The 18,478-nt window shown below is 40.3% G+C and overlaps 1 protein-coding gene across 1 annotated transcript in view; it reads right to left on the reverse strand.

The window, feature by feature from the left end:
• Positions 1-17,263, reverse strand: part of prepl (prolyl endopeptidase like) — a 38,268-nt gene extending 21,005 nt beyond the window's left edge. Inside the window, exons 1-5 of the mRNA XM_080739865.1 lie at positions 17,236-17,263; positions 16,106-16,262; positions 10,365-10,453; positions 9,876-10,002; positions 9,379-9,595 (exon numbers count right to left, since the gene is read on the reverse strand). Of these exons, the coding sequence (XP_080595991.1) occupies positions 9,379-9,595; positions 9,876-10,002; positions 10,365-10,453; positions 16,106-16,262; positions 17,236-17,251 (606 nt within the window). The 5' untranslated portion in view covers positions 17,252-17,263. The remainder of the gene's footprint in view (positions 1-9,378; positions 9,596-9,875; positions 10,003-10,364; positions 10,454-16,105; positions 16,263-17,235) is intronic.
• Between the last annotated feature and the right edge of the window lie 1,215 nt (positions 17,264-18,478).

Below are 18,478 nucleotides of genomic sequence, written 5' to 3' on the forward strand. Positions count from 1 at the left end.
CCACTTTATCGCTGCTTGCAGCTATATTTATTATTATTATTTTATTATTTTATTGTATGCACTTCATAGGCATGTTAGATAAAGGTCCTTAGATTGTGTGTAGAATGTTTCATGCAAATTGCTAAAAAGAAATCCTAGAATAAAAACGGTTTTAAGCGTTTCACAAACTGCTCAAAATGATATAGCGCCCCCCTTTGGCCAATTGGGGTATGATTGGTTTTAGTGATATTTGGAATAACACTCTACATCTTTGCCAAATGCCATGAACATGCTACTTTGTATGTATGATTTAGAGGCAGAAGAATAATTTGCATAAAAATGCAATATTCATTGAATTATTTAAAAAAGCATGTTTCAATTTTAAAGAAATCCGATCTGACAGATCTTTAGATATTGGTCCAAAGTTCACGTAAAAAAAGTTTTGTGCACGTGACGCGAAAATTTCAGAATAAAAGCCGGTTTACGCGTTTTACAAACTGCTCAAATTGGCGGAAAATCTAAGGGCGGAGCTTACTTAACAACGACACAGATGTCTTCCGCTTGAGTCAAAGCACGCGTGTAACAAGTTGCATGTCTTCAAACGAAACGAGTCAAGACTTATGCCCGTTTGAAGTTTGAATTTTCAAACGCTTCGTATAGCGCCCCCCTTTGGCCAATTGGAATAAGATTGGTTTCAGTGATATTTGGACTAACCCTCTACATGTTTGCCAAATGCCATGAAAGTAACACTTTGCATGTTTGATTTAGAGGCAGAATAATAATTTGCATAAAACCGCAATATGAATTGAATTATTAAAAATTAATGGTTTAACGTACAAACTTCTCACCACATAGACTGTATAGGTATTGGTCCAAAGTTCATGTGAAAAAAGTGTTGTGCACTTGACGCGAAAATCCCAGGAGGAGATAGATTTTTACTGTTTTTCATATAATTCCGAATTGTGGGAGACCTAAAGGTCAGAGGTCAAAAGTTAGAGGGTAAAAGTTGTTCGGCATGAGGAGACGCATAAGTGTATACAGGTTTCATGGCTGTATGTATAACACAGCATGAGCTATACCTGTTCAAAGTTTGCACTTTCGAAGGCTTCCTACAGCGCCACCATTTGGCCGATTGCTGTAAAAAGTAATAGCACACTTCGCCACAGTAAACTGAACACATTGATGTTTTTATTTTCATTTTCTCACTAAGTATGTAGGAGTAGAAAGGAACCGAAGTTTTGAGGAGAACTTGATATAGTATATAAACTAGAAAATGTGCAATTTGGGAAATTGCGAGTGTGGTTGCTCGCCCCGCCCCCCTCCCACGAGTTTTGCAAGACGATTATGTTGTCACGTCGCTCCCGAGATCGTTTGTGTTTCGTTTTGAGAGGGTTGTTCCCCCTGAAAAACGCGTTTTGGCCTGAAACGGTTACGTTTTGTGCGTTTTTGGCGCCCCCTAAGGGTCGAAGTGGAAATGCTTTTGGGGATTTGTTGAATATCCCACCCGCAACTTGTGGTTTAAATTTGGTGTTGACTGGATGTTTCGTTTATGATTTATGTCTATTTTTGGCAAAACGGGCCCCTCTCGCTAACTTCGGAAGCGTGTTCCGGACGAACGGTATGGACTATCGAAATATCGCTTGAATATGTTTATCGCGTGGGTTCAGAGATCTTTTGTACCGATTTTTGTGACATTTGGAGTAAATATGTGGGAAAAGGAGCAAAAAGTGTGTTTTGAAGAGAATTCAAAATGGTGGAAAATCTATCCTGACGCAAATGGGCGTGGCCTATATGGGGAGATGCGTCATGACCCAAGGAATCCAGGGAAAAAATAATTTTTATTTTCCGACCTACGGTTCAAGAGTTACAGGCCGAAACGTAAGGTGGGCTGTTATAGCGCCACCATGAGGCCAAGTGATGTATTTATTTTTTCAATAATCCTTGCCATAATTATGAATCTCCTCTCCAAGTTTTGAAACTGTAGCTCCTATGGTTTGCGAGAGAAAAATATTTGAATGTGAGTTTTTGCATTTTCCCATTCAAGTCAATGGGGAAAATTAATTCACTAATAAATTCATATCAATTAAACGATACAACTTTTCTCTTAGCAAAATATAAGCACTCGATTCCCGATGAACCCGGTCGATTTGACATATGGCGCGAGTGTGTGGCGCAAAAACTGTGGGCTGTGAAACGCGCCGAAAAAAAGTTTATCTAGAAGAATAAAGAACTAGAAAATGTGCAATTTGGGAAATTGCGAGTGTGGTTGCCAGCCCCGGTGCCCCCTATGGGTCGAAATGGAAATGCTTTTGGGGATTTGTTGAGTATACCACCCCCGACTAGTGGTTAAAATGTGGTGTTGACTGGATGTTTCGTTCCGGATTTATGGCTATTTTTTGCGAAACGGGCCCCTCCCGCTAACTTTGGAACCCTGTTACGGAAGAACGGTATGGACTATCGAAATATCGTTTGAATATGTTTATCGCATAAGTCCATAGATCATGTGTACCGATTTTTGTGACATTTGGAGAAAATATGTAGGAAAAGGAGCAAAAAGTGTGTTTTGAAGAAAATTCAAAATGGCGGAAAATCTATCCTGACGCAAATGGGCGTGGCCTATATGAGGAGATGCGTCATGACCCAAGGAATCCAGGGAAAAAGGAATTTTAATTTTCCGACTTACGGTTCAAGAGTTACAGGCCAAAACGTAAAGTGGGCTGTTATAGCGCCACCATGAGGCAGAGTGATGTATTTATAATTTGATTAATTCTTGCAATAATTATGAATCTCCTCTCCAAGTTTTGAAACTGTAGCTCCTATTGTTTGCGAGAGAAAAATAATCTAATGTGAGTTTTTGCAATTCCCATTATAAGTCAATGGGGAAAATTAATTCACTAATAAATTAATATCAATTAAACTATACAACTTTTCTCTTAGAAAAGTAATAGCACACTATTCCCGATCAAGCCGGTCGATTTGACATATGGCGCGAGTGTGTGGCGCAAAAACTGTGGGAGGAGATTCGCGCCGAAAAAAAGGTTACACTAGAAACGAAGAAATAAAGTTTCCCTAGAACTATAGTGTGTTGCCCTGTAAGGGCAACCACACTAATAAAGAATAAAGTTTCCCTAGAACTATAGTGTGTTGCCCTGTAAGGGCAACCACACTAACTAGAAAAATATTGTTCCTTCGAAACAATTGTGGGCTCGCTTCAAGCCAGAAAACAATGGCTATAAAAGCACAAAATGTCAAGATCGCAGGCAGTGCTCTCTTTGACGTTACTGACGTCAAAGATTGGTCCATTTTGTTCCAAAAATGTGTTGTGCAAAAGTTGACCCGCTGGTGGCGCTATAACAGGCCAATGTGAGAAGGTTGGTATCTGTTCCTTGACCTATTGGGAATGTGCTTGCAAGATTTCACGCACATCCCAGGCTGTGTTCATGATTTGAGGTGTTTTTGGCTTTGGACACTTTATCGCTGCTTGCAGCTATATTTATTATTATTATTTTATAATTTTTTTGTGTGCACTTCATAGGCATGTTAGATAAAGGTCCTTAGATTGCGTGTAGAATGTTTCATGCAAATTGCAAAAAAAATCCTAGAATAAAAACGGGTTTAAGCGTTTTACAAACTGCTCAAAATTATATAGCGCCCCCCTTTGGCCATTTGGGGTAAGATTGGTTTCAGTGATATTTGAACTAACCCTCTACACTATTTTGTCATGAAAATGTGACTTTGCTTGTATGTTTTAGAGGCAGAAGAATAATTTGCATAAAAATGCAATATTGTTTGAATTATTTAAAAAAGCATGTTTCAATGTTAAAGAAATCCGATCTGACAGATCTTTAGATATCGGTCCAAAGTTCACGTAAAAAAAGTTTTGTGCACGTGACGCGAAAATTCCAGAATAAAAGCGGGTTTACGCGTTTTACAAACTGCTCAAAGTGGCGGAAAATCGAAGGGCGGAGCTTACTTAACAACGACACAGATGTCTTCCGCTTGAGTCAAAGCACGCGTGTAACAAGTTGCATGTCTTCAAACGAAACGAGTCATGACTTATGCCCGTTTGAAGTTTGAATTTTCAGACGCTTCGTATAGCGCCCCCCTTTGGCCGATTGGAATAAAATTGGTTTCAGTGATACCTTGACTAACCCTCTACATCTTTGCCAAATGCCATGAACGTGTAACTTTGCATGTATGATTTAGAGGCCGAAGAATAATTTGCATAAAACTGCAATATTTATTGAATTATTAAAAAATTATATTTCACTTTAAAAGAAATCCGCCGAGATTAGTTTGACCGTATTGGTCCAAAGTTCATGTGAAAAAAGTTTTGTGCGCGTATCGAAAAAAACCCAGGAGGAGATAGATTTTTACTGTTTTTCATATAATTCCGAATTGTGGGAGATCTAAAGGTCAGAGGTCAAAAGTCAGAGGCTAAAAGTTGTTCGGCATGAGGAGACGCATACGTGTATACAGGTTTCATGCCTGTACCTCAAACACAGCATGAGCTATACCTGTTCAAAGTTCGCACTTTCGAAGGCTTCCTACAGCGCCACCATTTGGCCGATTGCTGTAAAAAGTAATAGCACACTTCGCCACTGTAAACTGAACACATTGATGTTTTTATTTTCATTTTCTCACTAAGTATGTAGGAGTAGAAAGGAACCGAAGTTTTTTGATACTTGATATGACTGCCTGATAGATAAATAAATAATGACAATATCTAAAGTGTGCTCGCCTTATAGGCGAGCCCACAATAATGACAAAATGTCAAGATCGCAGGCAGTGCTCTCTTTGACGTTACTGACGTCAAAGATTGGTCCATTTTGTTCCAAAAATGTGTTATGCAAAAGTTGACCCGCTGGTGGCGCTATAACAGGCCAATGTGAGAAGGTTGGTATCTGTTCCTTGACCTATCGGGAATGTGCTTGCAAGATTTCACGCACATCCCAGGCTGTGTTCACGATTTGAGGTGTTTTTGGCTTTGGCCACTTTATCGCTGCTTGCAGCTATATTTATTATTATTATTTTATAATTTTTTTGTGTGCACTTCATAGGCTAAATAAAGATAAAGGTCCTTAGATTGCGTGTAGAATGTTTCATGCAAATTGCAAAAAAAATCCTAGAATAAAAACGGGTTTAAGCGTTTTACAAACTGCTCAAAATTATATAGTGCCCCCCTTTGGCCATTTGGGGTAAGATTGGTTTCAGTGATATTTGAACTAACCCTCTACACTATTTTGTCATGAAAATGTGACTTTGCATGTATGTTTTAGAGGCAGAAGAATAATTTGCATAAAAATGCAATATTGTTTGAATTATTTAAAAAAGCAGGTTTCAATGTTAAAGAAATCCGATCTGACATATCTTTAGATATCGGTCCAAAGTTCACGTAAAAAAAGTTTTGTGCACGTGATGCGAAAATTCCAGAATAAAAGCGGGTTTACGCGTTTTACAAACTGCTCAATATGGCGGAAAATCGAAGGGCGGAGCTTACTTAACAACGACACAGATGTCTTCCGCTCGAGTCAAAGCACGCGTGTAACAAGTTGCATGTCTTCAAACAAAACGAGTCATGACTTATGCCCGTTTGAAGTATGAATTTTCAAACGCTTCTTATAGCGCCCCCCTTTGGCCGATTGGAATAAAATTGGTTTCAGTGATACTTTGACTAACCCTCCACATCTTTGCCAAATGCCATGAACGTGTAACTTTGCATGTATGATTTAGAGGCCGAAGAATAATTTGCATAAAACCGCAATGTTGATTGAATTATACAAAAATTATATTTCACTTTAAAAAAAATCTGGTTGATCAATCTGAACGTATTGGTCCAAAGTTCATGTGAAAAAAGTTTCATGCGCGTAACGCGAAAATCCCAGGAGGAGATAGAGTTTTACTGTTTTTCATATAATTCCGAATTGTGGGAGACCTAAAGGTCAGAGGTCAAAAGTTAGAGGGTAAAAGTTGTTCGGCATGAGGAGACGCATAAGTGTATACAGGTTTCATGGCTGTATGTATAACACAGCATGAGCTATACCTGTTCAAAGATCGCACTTTCGAAGGCTTCCTACAGCGCCACCATTTGGCCGATTGCTATAGAAAATAATAGCACACTTCGCCACTGTAAACTGAACACATTGATGTTTTTATTTTCATTTTCTCACTAAGTATGTAGGAGTAGAAAGGAACCGAAAATCCCGTCTACTTACTAGATAAATAAATAAATAAATAATGACAATATCTAAAGTGTGCTCGCCAGGTACTGGCGAGCCCACAACTAGAATTGACAGAGTCAATTTTGACAAGAAGACATTTTTGACATTTGAAGAAAATATGTAGGAAAAGGAGCAAAAAGTGTGTTTTGGAGAAAATTCAAGATGGCGGAAAATCTATCCTGGCGCAAATGGGCGTGGCCTATTTCGGGAGATGCGTCATGACCCACTGAATCCAGGGAAAAAATAATTTTAATTTTCCGAGCTACGGTTCTAGAGTTACAGGCCAAAACGTAAAGTGGAATGTTATAGCGCCACCATGAGGCCAAATGACACTATTATTTTTTATTTAATCCTTGAAATCATTATGAACCTCCTCCCCAAGTCTTGAAACTGTAGCCCCTATGGTTTGCGAGAGAAAAATAATTGAATGTGAGTTTTTGCGATTCCCATTCTAAGTCAATGGGGAAAATTAATTAACTAATAAATTAATATCAATTAAACTATAGAACCTTTCTCTTAGCAAGTTAATAGCACACCATTCCCGAGTAAGCCGGTCGATTTGACATATGGCGCGAGTGTGTGGTGCAAAAACTGTGGGAGGAGTAGCGTGCCAAACTTTGGGGAAAAGTATGGACAGAAAGAAAGAAAGAAAGACCTAAATAAATAAATATGAGCGATTACAATAGTCTGCCCATGCAAATGCATAGGCACACTTAATAAACTAGAAAATATTGTTCCTTCGAAACAATTGTGGGCTCGCTTCTAGCCAGAAAACAATGGCTATAAAAGTACAAAATGTCAAGATCGCAGGCAGTGCTCTCTTTGACGTTACTGACGTCAAAGATTGGTCCATTTTTTCCAAAAATGTTATGCAAAAGTTGACCCGCTGGTGGCGCTATAACAGGCCAATGATAGAAGGGTGGTATCTGTTTCTTGACCTATTGGGAATGTGCTTGCAAGATTTCACGAACATCCCAGGCTGTGTTCATGATTTGAGGTGTTTTTGGCTTTGGCCACTTTATCGCTGCTTGCAGCTATATTTATTATTATTATTTTATTATTTTATTGTATGCACTTCATAGGCATGTTAGATAAAGGTCCTTAGATTGCGTGTAGAATGTTTCATGCAAATTGCTAAAAAGAAATCCTAGAATAAAAACGGTTTTAAGCGTTTCACAAACTGCTCAAAATGATATAGCGCCCCCCTTTGGCCAATTGGGGTATGATTGGTTTTAGTGATATTTGGAATAACACTCTACATCTTTGCCAAATGCCATGAACATGCTACTTTGTATGTATGATTTAGAGGCAGAAGAATAATTTGCATAAAAATGCAATATTCATTGAATTATTTAAAAAAGCATGTTTCAATTTTAAAGAAATCCGATCTGACAGATCTTTAGATATCGGTCCAAAGTTCACGTAAAAAAAGTTTTGTGCACGTGACGCGAAAATTTCAGAATAAAAGCGGGTTTACGCGTTTTACAAACTGCTCAAATTGGCGGAAAGTCTAAGGGCGGAGCTTACTTAACAACGACACAGATGTCTTCCGCTTGAGTCAAAGCACGTGTGTAACAAGTTGCATGTCTTCAAACGAAACGAGTCAAGACTTATGCCCGTTTGAAGTTTGAATTTTCAAACGCTTCGTATAGCGCCCCCCTTTGGCCAATTGGAATAAGATTGGTTTCAGTGATATTTGGACTAAACCTCTACATGTTTGCCAAATGCCATGAACGTAACACTTTGCATGTTTGATTTAGAGGCAGAATAATAATTTGCATAAAATCGCAATATGAATTGAATTATTAAAAATTAATGGTTTAACGTACAAACTTCTCACCACATAGACTGTATAGGTATTGGTCCAAAGTTCATGTGAAAAAAGTTTTGTGCACTTGACGCGAAAATCCCAGGAGGAGATAGATTTTTACTGTTTTTCATATAATTCCGAATTGTGGGAGACCTAAAGGTCAGAGGTAAAAAGTTAGAGGGTAAAAGTTGTTCGGCATGAGGAGACGCATAAGTGTATACAGGTTTCATGGCTGTATGTATAACACAGCATGAGCTATACCTGTTCAAAGATCGCACTTTCGAAGGCTTCCTACAGCGCCACCATTTGGCCGATTGCTATAATAAATAATAGCACACTTCGCCACTGTAAACTGAACACATTGATGTTTTTATTTTCATTTTCTCACTAAGTATGTAGGAGTAGAAAGGAACCGAAGTTTTGAGGAGAACTTGATCTAGGAATAAATAAATAATGACAATATCTAAAGTGTGCTCGCCTTATAGGCGAGCCCACAATAAATAAATAATGACAATATCTAAAGTGTGCTCGCCTTATAGGCGAGCCCACAATAACCCCTGACTGTATGGATCTTGTATTAACTAATATATAAGTCCATGGGTCTTCAACAGGGGGTCCGGGACCCCTAGGGGGTCCTCAGACTCTACTACAGGGGGTCCTCCAAATCTTTGGGTGATAGAAACGTTTTTTTTTGTTCTTTTTTGAGCGGTGCAAACTGCTCCTATGTTCCGCTTTTTTTTACCAAAATTATGATGTCACTAATGATGATGACATGAGTTAGCTAGACCAATGAAACACTTGTTCACCCTGATTTAGAACGCGTTTAGGCCGGAGAAAATACGTCATAAAAACGATGTCATAGACACGGAGGCACCCGATTGGTTCACCCTTTAGGCCGGAGAAAATAAACATGGTGTCCAATCAAATGCTTACTTGATCATGAATTGACCAAACTGAACAGACCAATGAATTTGAATTTCAAAATTGTAATAAATGAATATCACCCATAAGCAGAGAAAATAACCACACTTTTAGACAGACTGTGGATAATTTCACAGGTTATAAATGATAGGCAGGTAATACAAGTTTAAAATACAAATAAACAGCCATTGAAAAAAATATATGTCACTAATGATGATGACATGAGTTAGCTAGACCAATGAAACACTTTGATTCTGTTGATTTGTCCATGATGTCATAGGCACAGAGGCACCCGATTGGTTCACCCTGATTTAGAACGCGTTTGAGTCTTCAAACGCGTTTGGGTCTTCAAAACGCAATGTTGAAGACCCCTGAACTAGCCAACTAAGTTGGGGGTTCCACGTGGTGTGAACTGTATGTAGCATGTGTATACATAAAGTACAATACCTGATACTCGTGTCCAAGGCCTGTGTTGGCCAGTATGACCAGCCACCCCCTCCAGTGCTCTACGTGGTACAGGAGTTCTGGTAGACGTGGTTGAACCGGACGGGCCTCTAAAGTGGGTGTTTTGACATCAATAAGCCACACCTCCGAACTGGTCTTGCTGTTGCTGTTGATGGTTATTAAATGCCTGTCTCTGGATAGACACACTTCCACAAACACACTGTGGGTGAATAGAGAGACAGAGGGAAAGAGAGAAGGGAAGAACCTTGAACAAAACAGTGACTGGGTCAGAGAAAGTAGCGATAAACATCAATTTGCCGCACTCCTGATACTACAACGTCATTATTTATTCTCTGACCCAAAAACACCCAAAACAGGTCGTCTCTATTAGGAGCTCTGTCAAAATAGCCTTTTGTGCAAGCTGGCACATTTTCCTATATGTGGAGAGCTGAAGAACTCACGGCTACAGCCACACACATCCTGGACGTGCCAATGCTTACTGTGGTTGTGTGTCCTCATATACCAGGCTGGTTCTCATTCCATTCGAGGTCAGGTCCAGACGAAACACTCTGCTGCAGCGTAAACCCTCCTGACTGGTGTAAAACAGAACCTCATCTGTGGCCCACTCTGAGCACATACACACACGCACGCACACGCGCGCGCGCGCGCACACACACACACACACGCACACTCAAATTCAGCATTTCTACTGTGGCTGATGCTATGGTTTGCTATAAAAAATGGCTTAATGTACCAGCTCAGCATGTAGACACTTTTTAAACCAAATATCAGGTTTCAGGCCTTTTCAGGCCTTTACACTAAGATATCTCGAGCTGAAATCAAACTTAATTTTCTGTGTAAACAGGGAGAAGGTTACAGTGTGCCAGTTGCTATAGAGCCACAACATTTTAAAACCATATGCAACTGTTGTGGAATAAGAAAACAATCTTATTTTGGAACCAGGTATAAACAGTGTCACTGTGTCTTACCAAAGCTGAAGACCTTGTCCAAAGTGAGTATGTTTTGCAAGGGGTCCAACCGAGGAGATGGTCCTTCTTCTAGCTTTACCACTACACACCTGGTAAGTGACTGACTCAATAACTATTACAACATCAAATATGGCAGACAAAGAAGAAATCTCAAACATTACATCTGAAAGCATTTATAGCTCTGACTAAACATTTAAAATGTTTCTCATGTTCTCTCTAAACGTCTTAAGTTGCACAAATCAACACATACCTCCTTTATAACACTCAAAAAAAGGAAGGGGAAAAAACATGATGAAGAAAAAACAAGGTAGAGAAGAGATGATTTAGTTGAATTATTGATTAAAATATATCTATCATTGCTTGGGAATTGACCCCTCTGACAGCAGACTAAAGGCAGCTTTCAGTTAGATGTTTCAGTGTGCCAGCATGCATGATCATCCATGCTGATTAAAAGTAGCAAACTGAACTAGAAATACTGTTCCTACGAAACAGTGTGGGCTTGCATGCAGTGTTGTTTTTGTTGACGAGACGTTAACGAAAATGATTTCGTTGACGCCCCTTTTTTTCACGACGATGACGTGCCGTTAACGTAACGAGCTAAACATAAGTCTGACGAAAATATGACGAGACGAATGTGTGTTTTCGTTGACGTAACGAAGACGAGACGAACATCTGGTCTATCGGACGATAGACCAGATAGACATGCATGAAAAGCTGCAATATATTATAGTAGTTGTTTCAATGGAGGAGTAGTGGCCAATCATATGGAACGTTCTAGGACGCATATAGCAACAGGCTCTGTGATTGGCTGGGATGTCGGCAGGAACGCACGTGTTGTTTGTTGTGGTCAGAAGTTGCACACATTACAGCTGGGAATGTTACTAAGTTTCTATTTGCAAATGAAAGCTAATCATCTGATTGAGTAAAGACCCTGTATCTGCCTCGCGGCAGCAGCGTCAACATCAATTAATAGATTTGGTCGTCGGAAAAGAAGACACGATATGGATCTATTTTACAACCCAGGAAATAATGCAGGCTTACTTACAGTATCACGGAGCACTGCTATTCCAATCCGGTAAGATGACGCCACGAGCCTTTTAACAAATCATAATCATTTGCTTTGCTGAGAAGAGAAGAGAAGTTGATTTCCTTTCCCATTGACAACTGGACCCGCCGTGGTCACTTTCTTACTAATCCCTCCTCAACGTTTTCTATAACATCTGGCGCTAAGCTTCAGGCTAATGTTGGCTTGTTTAAGCAGACGTAAATTAATTGGATTGTTTGTTGTAAAGCATGCAAACTTTTTTCCGCTGGATGCGGAGAACGGTACGCGATAGCGAACGGTGCTATTCTCAAAGGCCACGTTAGTGACGTAGGGGTTGTTTGTTTCCTGTCAGCGGCCGCCGACGTCGCGTATGACTGTGACGTCACATGTAAATCCTTGGAGCTCAACAGTACCGTGTGTGTGTGTGTGTGTGTGTGTGTGTGTGTGTGTGTGTGTGTGTGTGTGTGTGTGTGTGTGTGTGTGTGTGTGTGTGTGTGTACAGTACAGACAGCAAAAGCAAGTGCTAGTGGCCATGGATACCGTATTCTTTTATTATATTACTCCTGTGTGAACTGTGCATATAAATAGGATGGGGCAGGTGTAATATACACTTGTCATTAGCCTATACATTATGAATTCAATTGCACCTGTCAACTTTGATTCCAATGTCTAATACTTAATTTATTTATTTAAAGACACATTTTTCTTTTTTACTAAAACTATTGACTTAAAACTGGACTAAAACCTTTGTGTGGGTTCGTCGACTAAAACTTGACTAAAACATTTCGAGTTCTAGTCGACTAAAACTAGACTAAAACTATCAAGGATATAAATGACTAAAATCTGACTAAAACTAATAAGCATTTCGTCAAAAAGACTAAGACTAAGACTAAATCTAAAATGCCTGCCAAAAACAACACTGCTTGCATGGAACACCATGTATGGGCACAAAGATCTATAGCCCAGCAGATTAATGGGTCATTTCATCAGAATCGTTCACTTTGTGATACAAGCGTGAAACTTGGTACATATACTCTTCAAATCCCTCTCTTTTCAAAAATAGCGCTGGCCACGCAAAATTCCAATATGGCGGCCCCCGAAATCCAAGATGTCTGTCCAAAAATCTTGTTTTTCCTTTATAACTCGAGTTGCATTAATTTTAAGACCCATATATGTATTGAAGTTGAATATAAAGATGGATATTGCGGATGTTTTAGTACCAAGTACATGTCTATATCTATTACGGTTCTTGAGATACAGCATATAGTCAGAGCAGATTAATGGCAAATTTCATAAGAATCGTTCACTTTGATGCAAGCATGAAATTTAGCGCAAATACTCTCTAAGGGCCACTCTTATAGAAAAAGGCGCTGGCCACTCAAAATTCCAAGATGGTGACCTTTTTTTTTCAAAATGGAAGCCACCTTTTCAGAGGAGATCTTGATATAATAAGAATAAGAATCGTTCACTTTGTGATACAAGGATGACATTTGGCACATTTACTCTGTAAGGGCCACTCTTATGGAAAAAGGTGCTGGCCACGCAAAATTCCAATATGGCAGCCCCCGAAATCCAAGATGTCTTTCCAAAAATGTTGTTTTTCCTTTATAACTCGAGTTGCATTCATTTTAAGACACATATATGTATTCAAGTTGAATATAACGATGGATATTGCGGATGTTTTGGTACCAAGTACATGTCTGTATATATTACGGTTCTTGAGATACAGCATATAGTCGGAGCAGATTAAAGGCAAATTTTGAAAAAGAAACAAATGATTCAGTGGCCAGTGCCTTTTTTCATAAGAGTGGCCCTTACAGAGTAAATGTGCCAAATGTCATCCTTGTATCACAAAGTGAACGATTCTTATTCTTATTATATCAAGATCTCCTCTGAGAAGGTGGCTTCCATTTTGAAAAAAAGGTCACCATCTTGGAATTTTGAGTGGCCAGTGCCTTTTTCTATAAGAGTGGCCCTTAGAGAGTATTTGTACCAAATTTCATGCTTGCATTACAAATGAACGATTTGTATGAAATTAGCCATTAATCTGCTCTGAGTATATGCTGTATCTCAAGAACCATAATAGATACAGACATGGACTTGGTACCAAAACATCCGCAATGCCCATCTTTATATTCAACTTCAATACATGTATGGGTCTTAACTCATATGCTGCCAAAAAAATACCCCTTTGTACCCCCTTCCCTGCCATGCCCGAGGAACCCGAAGATTTAATAAACTTAATTAAAAAATGTTTTTTATCGAAGCGGAACTAAAATAGGCCGGAACTAATGCTCCGTGATCGGTTTCTACACGGACACATTATTGAGCGGACCACTTAACATTGAGACCCTAAACCGGAAGCGGATGGTCTGTCCTCTATTTTGTCCCGTTAGCTTTCTGTATAAACACCACGGCTTACAGATGGAGAACGGATTGATCAATTTTCAAAATTTCAACGGATTTGAGAAGCTGATGGAATACGCGAACACACGATGCATAGCAGTGTCCGATCGCGCACGATGGGAATTGGATGAGCGCCCGCATTAACAGGTAGGAGAAGCCAGCTGTGAAAGACATAGAAAAATCTTCGGGCTCCTCGGCCGTAAACTACGAATGAGTTAAAATGAATGCAATTCGAGTTATGAAGGAAAAACAACATTTTTGGGCGGACATCTTGGATTTTGGGGGCCGCCATCTTGAAATTTTGAGTGGCCAGCGCTATTTTTGAAGAGAGCAGGATTTGAAGCCACTGTGACCCTGAGCATACGGACAAAGCCAGATGTTGGAGCTTAGTGACATAGTGAACTGTGACATAACTGTGACATCACTGTCAATATAAGAGAAGGTATGTTCATGCATCCAGTGCAGTTTGCAGAGTGTTGGTTGCTGAGAGCAGAATACTGAGAAGCTAAGATTAAAGTATACAGATAGCAGTTAATATTCCGCAAACATGCAGATTTTCGTGAAGACACTCACTGGCAAGACCATCACCTTGGAGGTTGAGGCAAGTGATAACATTGAGAATGTCAAAGCCAAGATCCAAGACAAGGAAGGAATTCCCCCTGACCAGCAGAGATTGATCTTCGCTGGTAAGCAACTAGAAGATGGACGTACCCTGTCTGACTACAACATCCAGAAAGAATCCACCCTCCATCTTGTGCTGCGTCTGAGGGGAGGAATGCAGATCTTCGTCAAGACACTCACTGGCAAGACCATCACCTTGGAGGTTGAGGCAAGTGATAACATTGAGAATGTCAAAGCCAAGATCCAAGACAAGGAAGGAATTCCCCCCGACCAGCAGAGACTAATCTTTGCTGGCAAGCAATTGGAAGATGGACGCACCCTTTCTGACTACAATATCCAGAAAGAATCCACCCTCCATCTTGTGCTGCGTCTGAGGGGAGGAATGCAGATCTTCGTCAAGACACTCACTGGCAAGACCATCACCTTGGAGGTTGAGGCAAGTGATAACATTGAGAATGTCAAAGCCAAGATCCAAGACAAGGAAGGAATTCCCCCCGACCAGCAGAGACTAATCTTTGCTGGCAAGCAATTGGAAGATGGACGCACCCTTTCTGACTACAATATCCAGAAAGAATCCACCCTCCATCTTGTGCTGCGTCTGAGGGGAGGAATGCAGATCTTCGTCAAGACACTCACTGGCAAGACCATCACCTTGGAGGTTGAGGCAAGTGATAACATTGAGAATGTCAAAGCCAAGATCCAAGACAAGGAAGGAATTCCCCCCGACCAGCAGAGACTAATCTTTGCTGGCAAGCAATTGGAAGATGGACGCACCCTTTCTGACTACAATATCCAGAAAGAATCCACCCTTCACCTTGTCCTGCGCCTGAGGGGAGGGCAGTAAATGATTCCATGATCCCCCTGTCATGTGCATTTTTTAATGCACATGACAGGGGGGCCTGGGGTCAGGAGTCAGGACCAACCTGATAATCAATTACAATAACCAAAGAAAAAAATACAAAATGTTGTATTTAATAATAGTAATAAAAAAAAAGTTTCATACAGTAACAAATTGCAAAAAAGATCTATTATAAGGAGGCGGACGCGGTGTCTCACAGGGCAGTGCATATACCTTGATCACATGCTGTATGTGCCTTGAGCAGATTCAAACCAGGGTCAGCTGCATGCAAGAAGAAGGAAGGACCGGAGCTTTCTTTACTGTATATGGTATGTGCACTTGGTGACCCACTGAGGTGCCAAAAAAAGAATAATTGCCTCTCAAAATCCAACCCTATGTCCTCGCCGTGAGAGGTGGAAGCAGGTAATGCTGACTAACAGGGCTCTGGTATAACATGCATGGCTAATTACCTATGCAGTGGAGATAAATTAAGATTACAAACTATTTTCAGCCCAATCAGAGACCCATTGAATCCCATTATAACATGAAACTAGAGATGCTGTTCCTCCGAAACAGTGTGGGCTCGCTCGTGACTATATTCTACAGCGTGCTACATGTGAAGCTCAACCAATACTCCAGCTAACACCACTCCCAGATTTTCCACACCTCAATTGCACCTCATTGGCTAAGGCCCCTGCCTTTTACTGTCTGCGACGGAACTCACGCGACGGAACTCACTCTATAAATAATGAAGATAACATAATGGTCTCGCCTTTCAGGCGAGCCCACAATTAATAAAGCAAGCTTGTGCTCTATTGGATTCTACTGCACCTTGGCTCCTCTCTGTGAGGAGTCTTGAGTGTGACAGCAAGGTGTTTCTCCTGTGGGGACAGCCGTACTCTCTGGATGGTCCACTCCTCTTCTCTGTTTCCCTCTGTCCCACTGGAGCACTGTCCCAGATACAGCACTTCCTCTGGCTCAGGCTCATCTTAACACCAAGGGAGCAAACAGACCCATTTACCACTGAATTCTCTTAATAGTGTGAAGCAGCAGTCAACATATAAGGATGTACAACTACGAGAAGGTTCTGCGATTTAATACTTGCACACTATGATATCCTTACAATCCTATACACCAGGGGTCTTCAACGTTTTCAGGCCAAGGACCTCATAGTCGAGAGAGAGATGAAGCAGGGACCCCCACAACCCATAGATTCCATATTGTTTCATTGTTTAACGGCACAATCATCAGTGTATTTTGGATTCATGACAATTTGTGTTTTCAGATATTTAACCACTGACCTTTCACTCTGTACTTGGTCTGCTCTTTTCTCCCTCTACACTAAACCTCTTTGCCTAAAATATCCGATCTACAAGCTCACAACGCCTTGCGCTGCGAGGTGTAGATCTGCTATTTTTGGCTAAAGTTGTCAGAATATGGACACTACGGTTCAAGTGATTAAGGAAAAAAAGGTTTCTATCACACAAAGATTTGGAGGACCCCCTGTAGTAACTCTGAGGACCCCCTAGGGGTCCCGGACCCCCTGTTGAAGACCCCTGCTATACACTGTACTCACTCAATTTAAGGATAAGATTGTTATTCAAGGTGCAGGTCCAGACCATTCAGTCAATATTTGTGACCAATAACAACAAGTCTGCACAATATAAAATTGGTTTCTGGGTTGAAGGTTTTTTAGCCTGGCTCCAGCCCCTAGACCCGCCCACTCTCTGAGCAGACTGCTAAGCTTCAGCTGAATGTTAATTTAAACAATAACAAGGGAGAAGTTGTACTATTTATGGCAAGGTAACCAACACAAGTGTAATTTTTCTTTAAATGATGGAAGAATCACTGGTTTTAGAATGTAGAATGTGAGCACACAAAAAAGCTACTAAGTTACAGTAACAAGAGTCAATGACTTATTCATTCCCTGTAGCTCAGTTTTAGAATTGTTTTGTACTGACTGTGTCTGCTGTCCATTCTGTAGAGGCCATCACCTTTCACAAAGTACACATAGTGACGGCCACAAACCTGAGAAAAGAGAAATCCTATTGAACCATAGTTACATTGAATCTCACTCAAGCTCAAATAGAGACATGTTCATAAACAATGGCAGCTCCTGTATGTCATTTCTGTGTAAGTAAAAAGGCAAAATCAGGTTTTAATGGTGTGTGACACATCTAACCAAAAGTAGGTGTATAGTCCCTGTAACTGCCAACCCCTGCTGTTTTAAAGTATGTGGAGGCCTGTAGATACCTGTACCCACATGTACACAACATCGCCAGCGGTTGAGTGTTTAAGTAAACAGGATATAAATGGTAAATGGTGCATTTATACAGCACCTTTATCCATAGCCTCTGTCTACAGTAGACTATCTTAGACCAGTGGTCTTCAACGTTTTCAGGCCAAGGACCCCTTAGTTGAGAGAGAGATGAAGCAGGGACCCCCACAGGCCCACAATCTTATCATAGATTCCATATAGTTTCATCGTTTGACAGCACGATCGTCACTGTATTTTGGATTCATGTCAATTTGTGTTTTCAGATATTTTACAGTCAATACGTAATAAACTCTCTCTCTGTACTTTGTCTGCTATTTTTCCCCTCTACACCAAACCTCTTTGCTAAAAATACAAGCTTGTAGATCTGCAATTTTTTTGGCTAAAGTTCTCAGAATATGGACACTAGGGTTCAAGTGGTTAATATAAAAAAGGAGAAAAACTTTCTATCACTCAAAGATTTGGAGGACCCTCTGTAGTAACTCTGAGGACCCCCTGGTGAAGACCCATGTCTTAGACCATAGGAACATTCTCTGAGCACTAATAGCTCTAAATCTTGTTATTATTTGGAGCGAGCTCGGGATAAAGTCAAGGGTGAATGCAGACAACGTAAGTATATGTAAGTGTAAATGTTTGAATGCTTTGAAAGAGTTGAGACTTTGAAGCATAATGTTATTGTTATCTTTCATGCAGCTGCTCCATACAGCCCATAAAGAAGACACAATGGTAATGAACTGGGTGCAGCCTTACAACGGCACGATCCGGTGGATGGGAGAACCTGTTGTACGTTGCCCTCAGTCTCCTGGTGAATCTCTTCTGGAGGTTCCTGTACCTCTCTAGTCCAGAGCTCTGACTAACCACCGATGAGTCAGAAGGACCCTGAAAAATAAATAAATAATAACTAATTAATGAATACAATTAATGAATGA

This window comes from Nannobrachium achirus (genome assembly GCF_963921795.1).
Source record: "Nannobrachium achirus genome assembly, chromosome: 13".
Lineage (NCBI taxonomy): Eukaryota > Metazoa > Chordata > Actinopteri > Myctophiformes > Myctophidae > Nannobrachium > Nannobrachium achirus.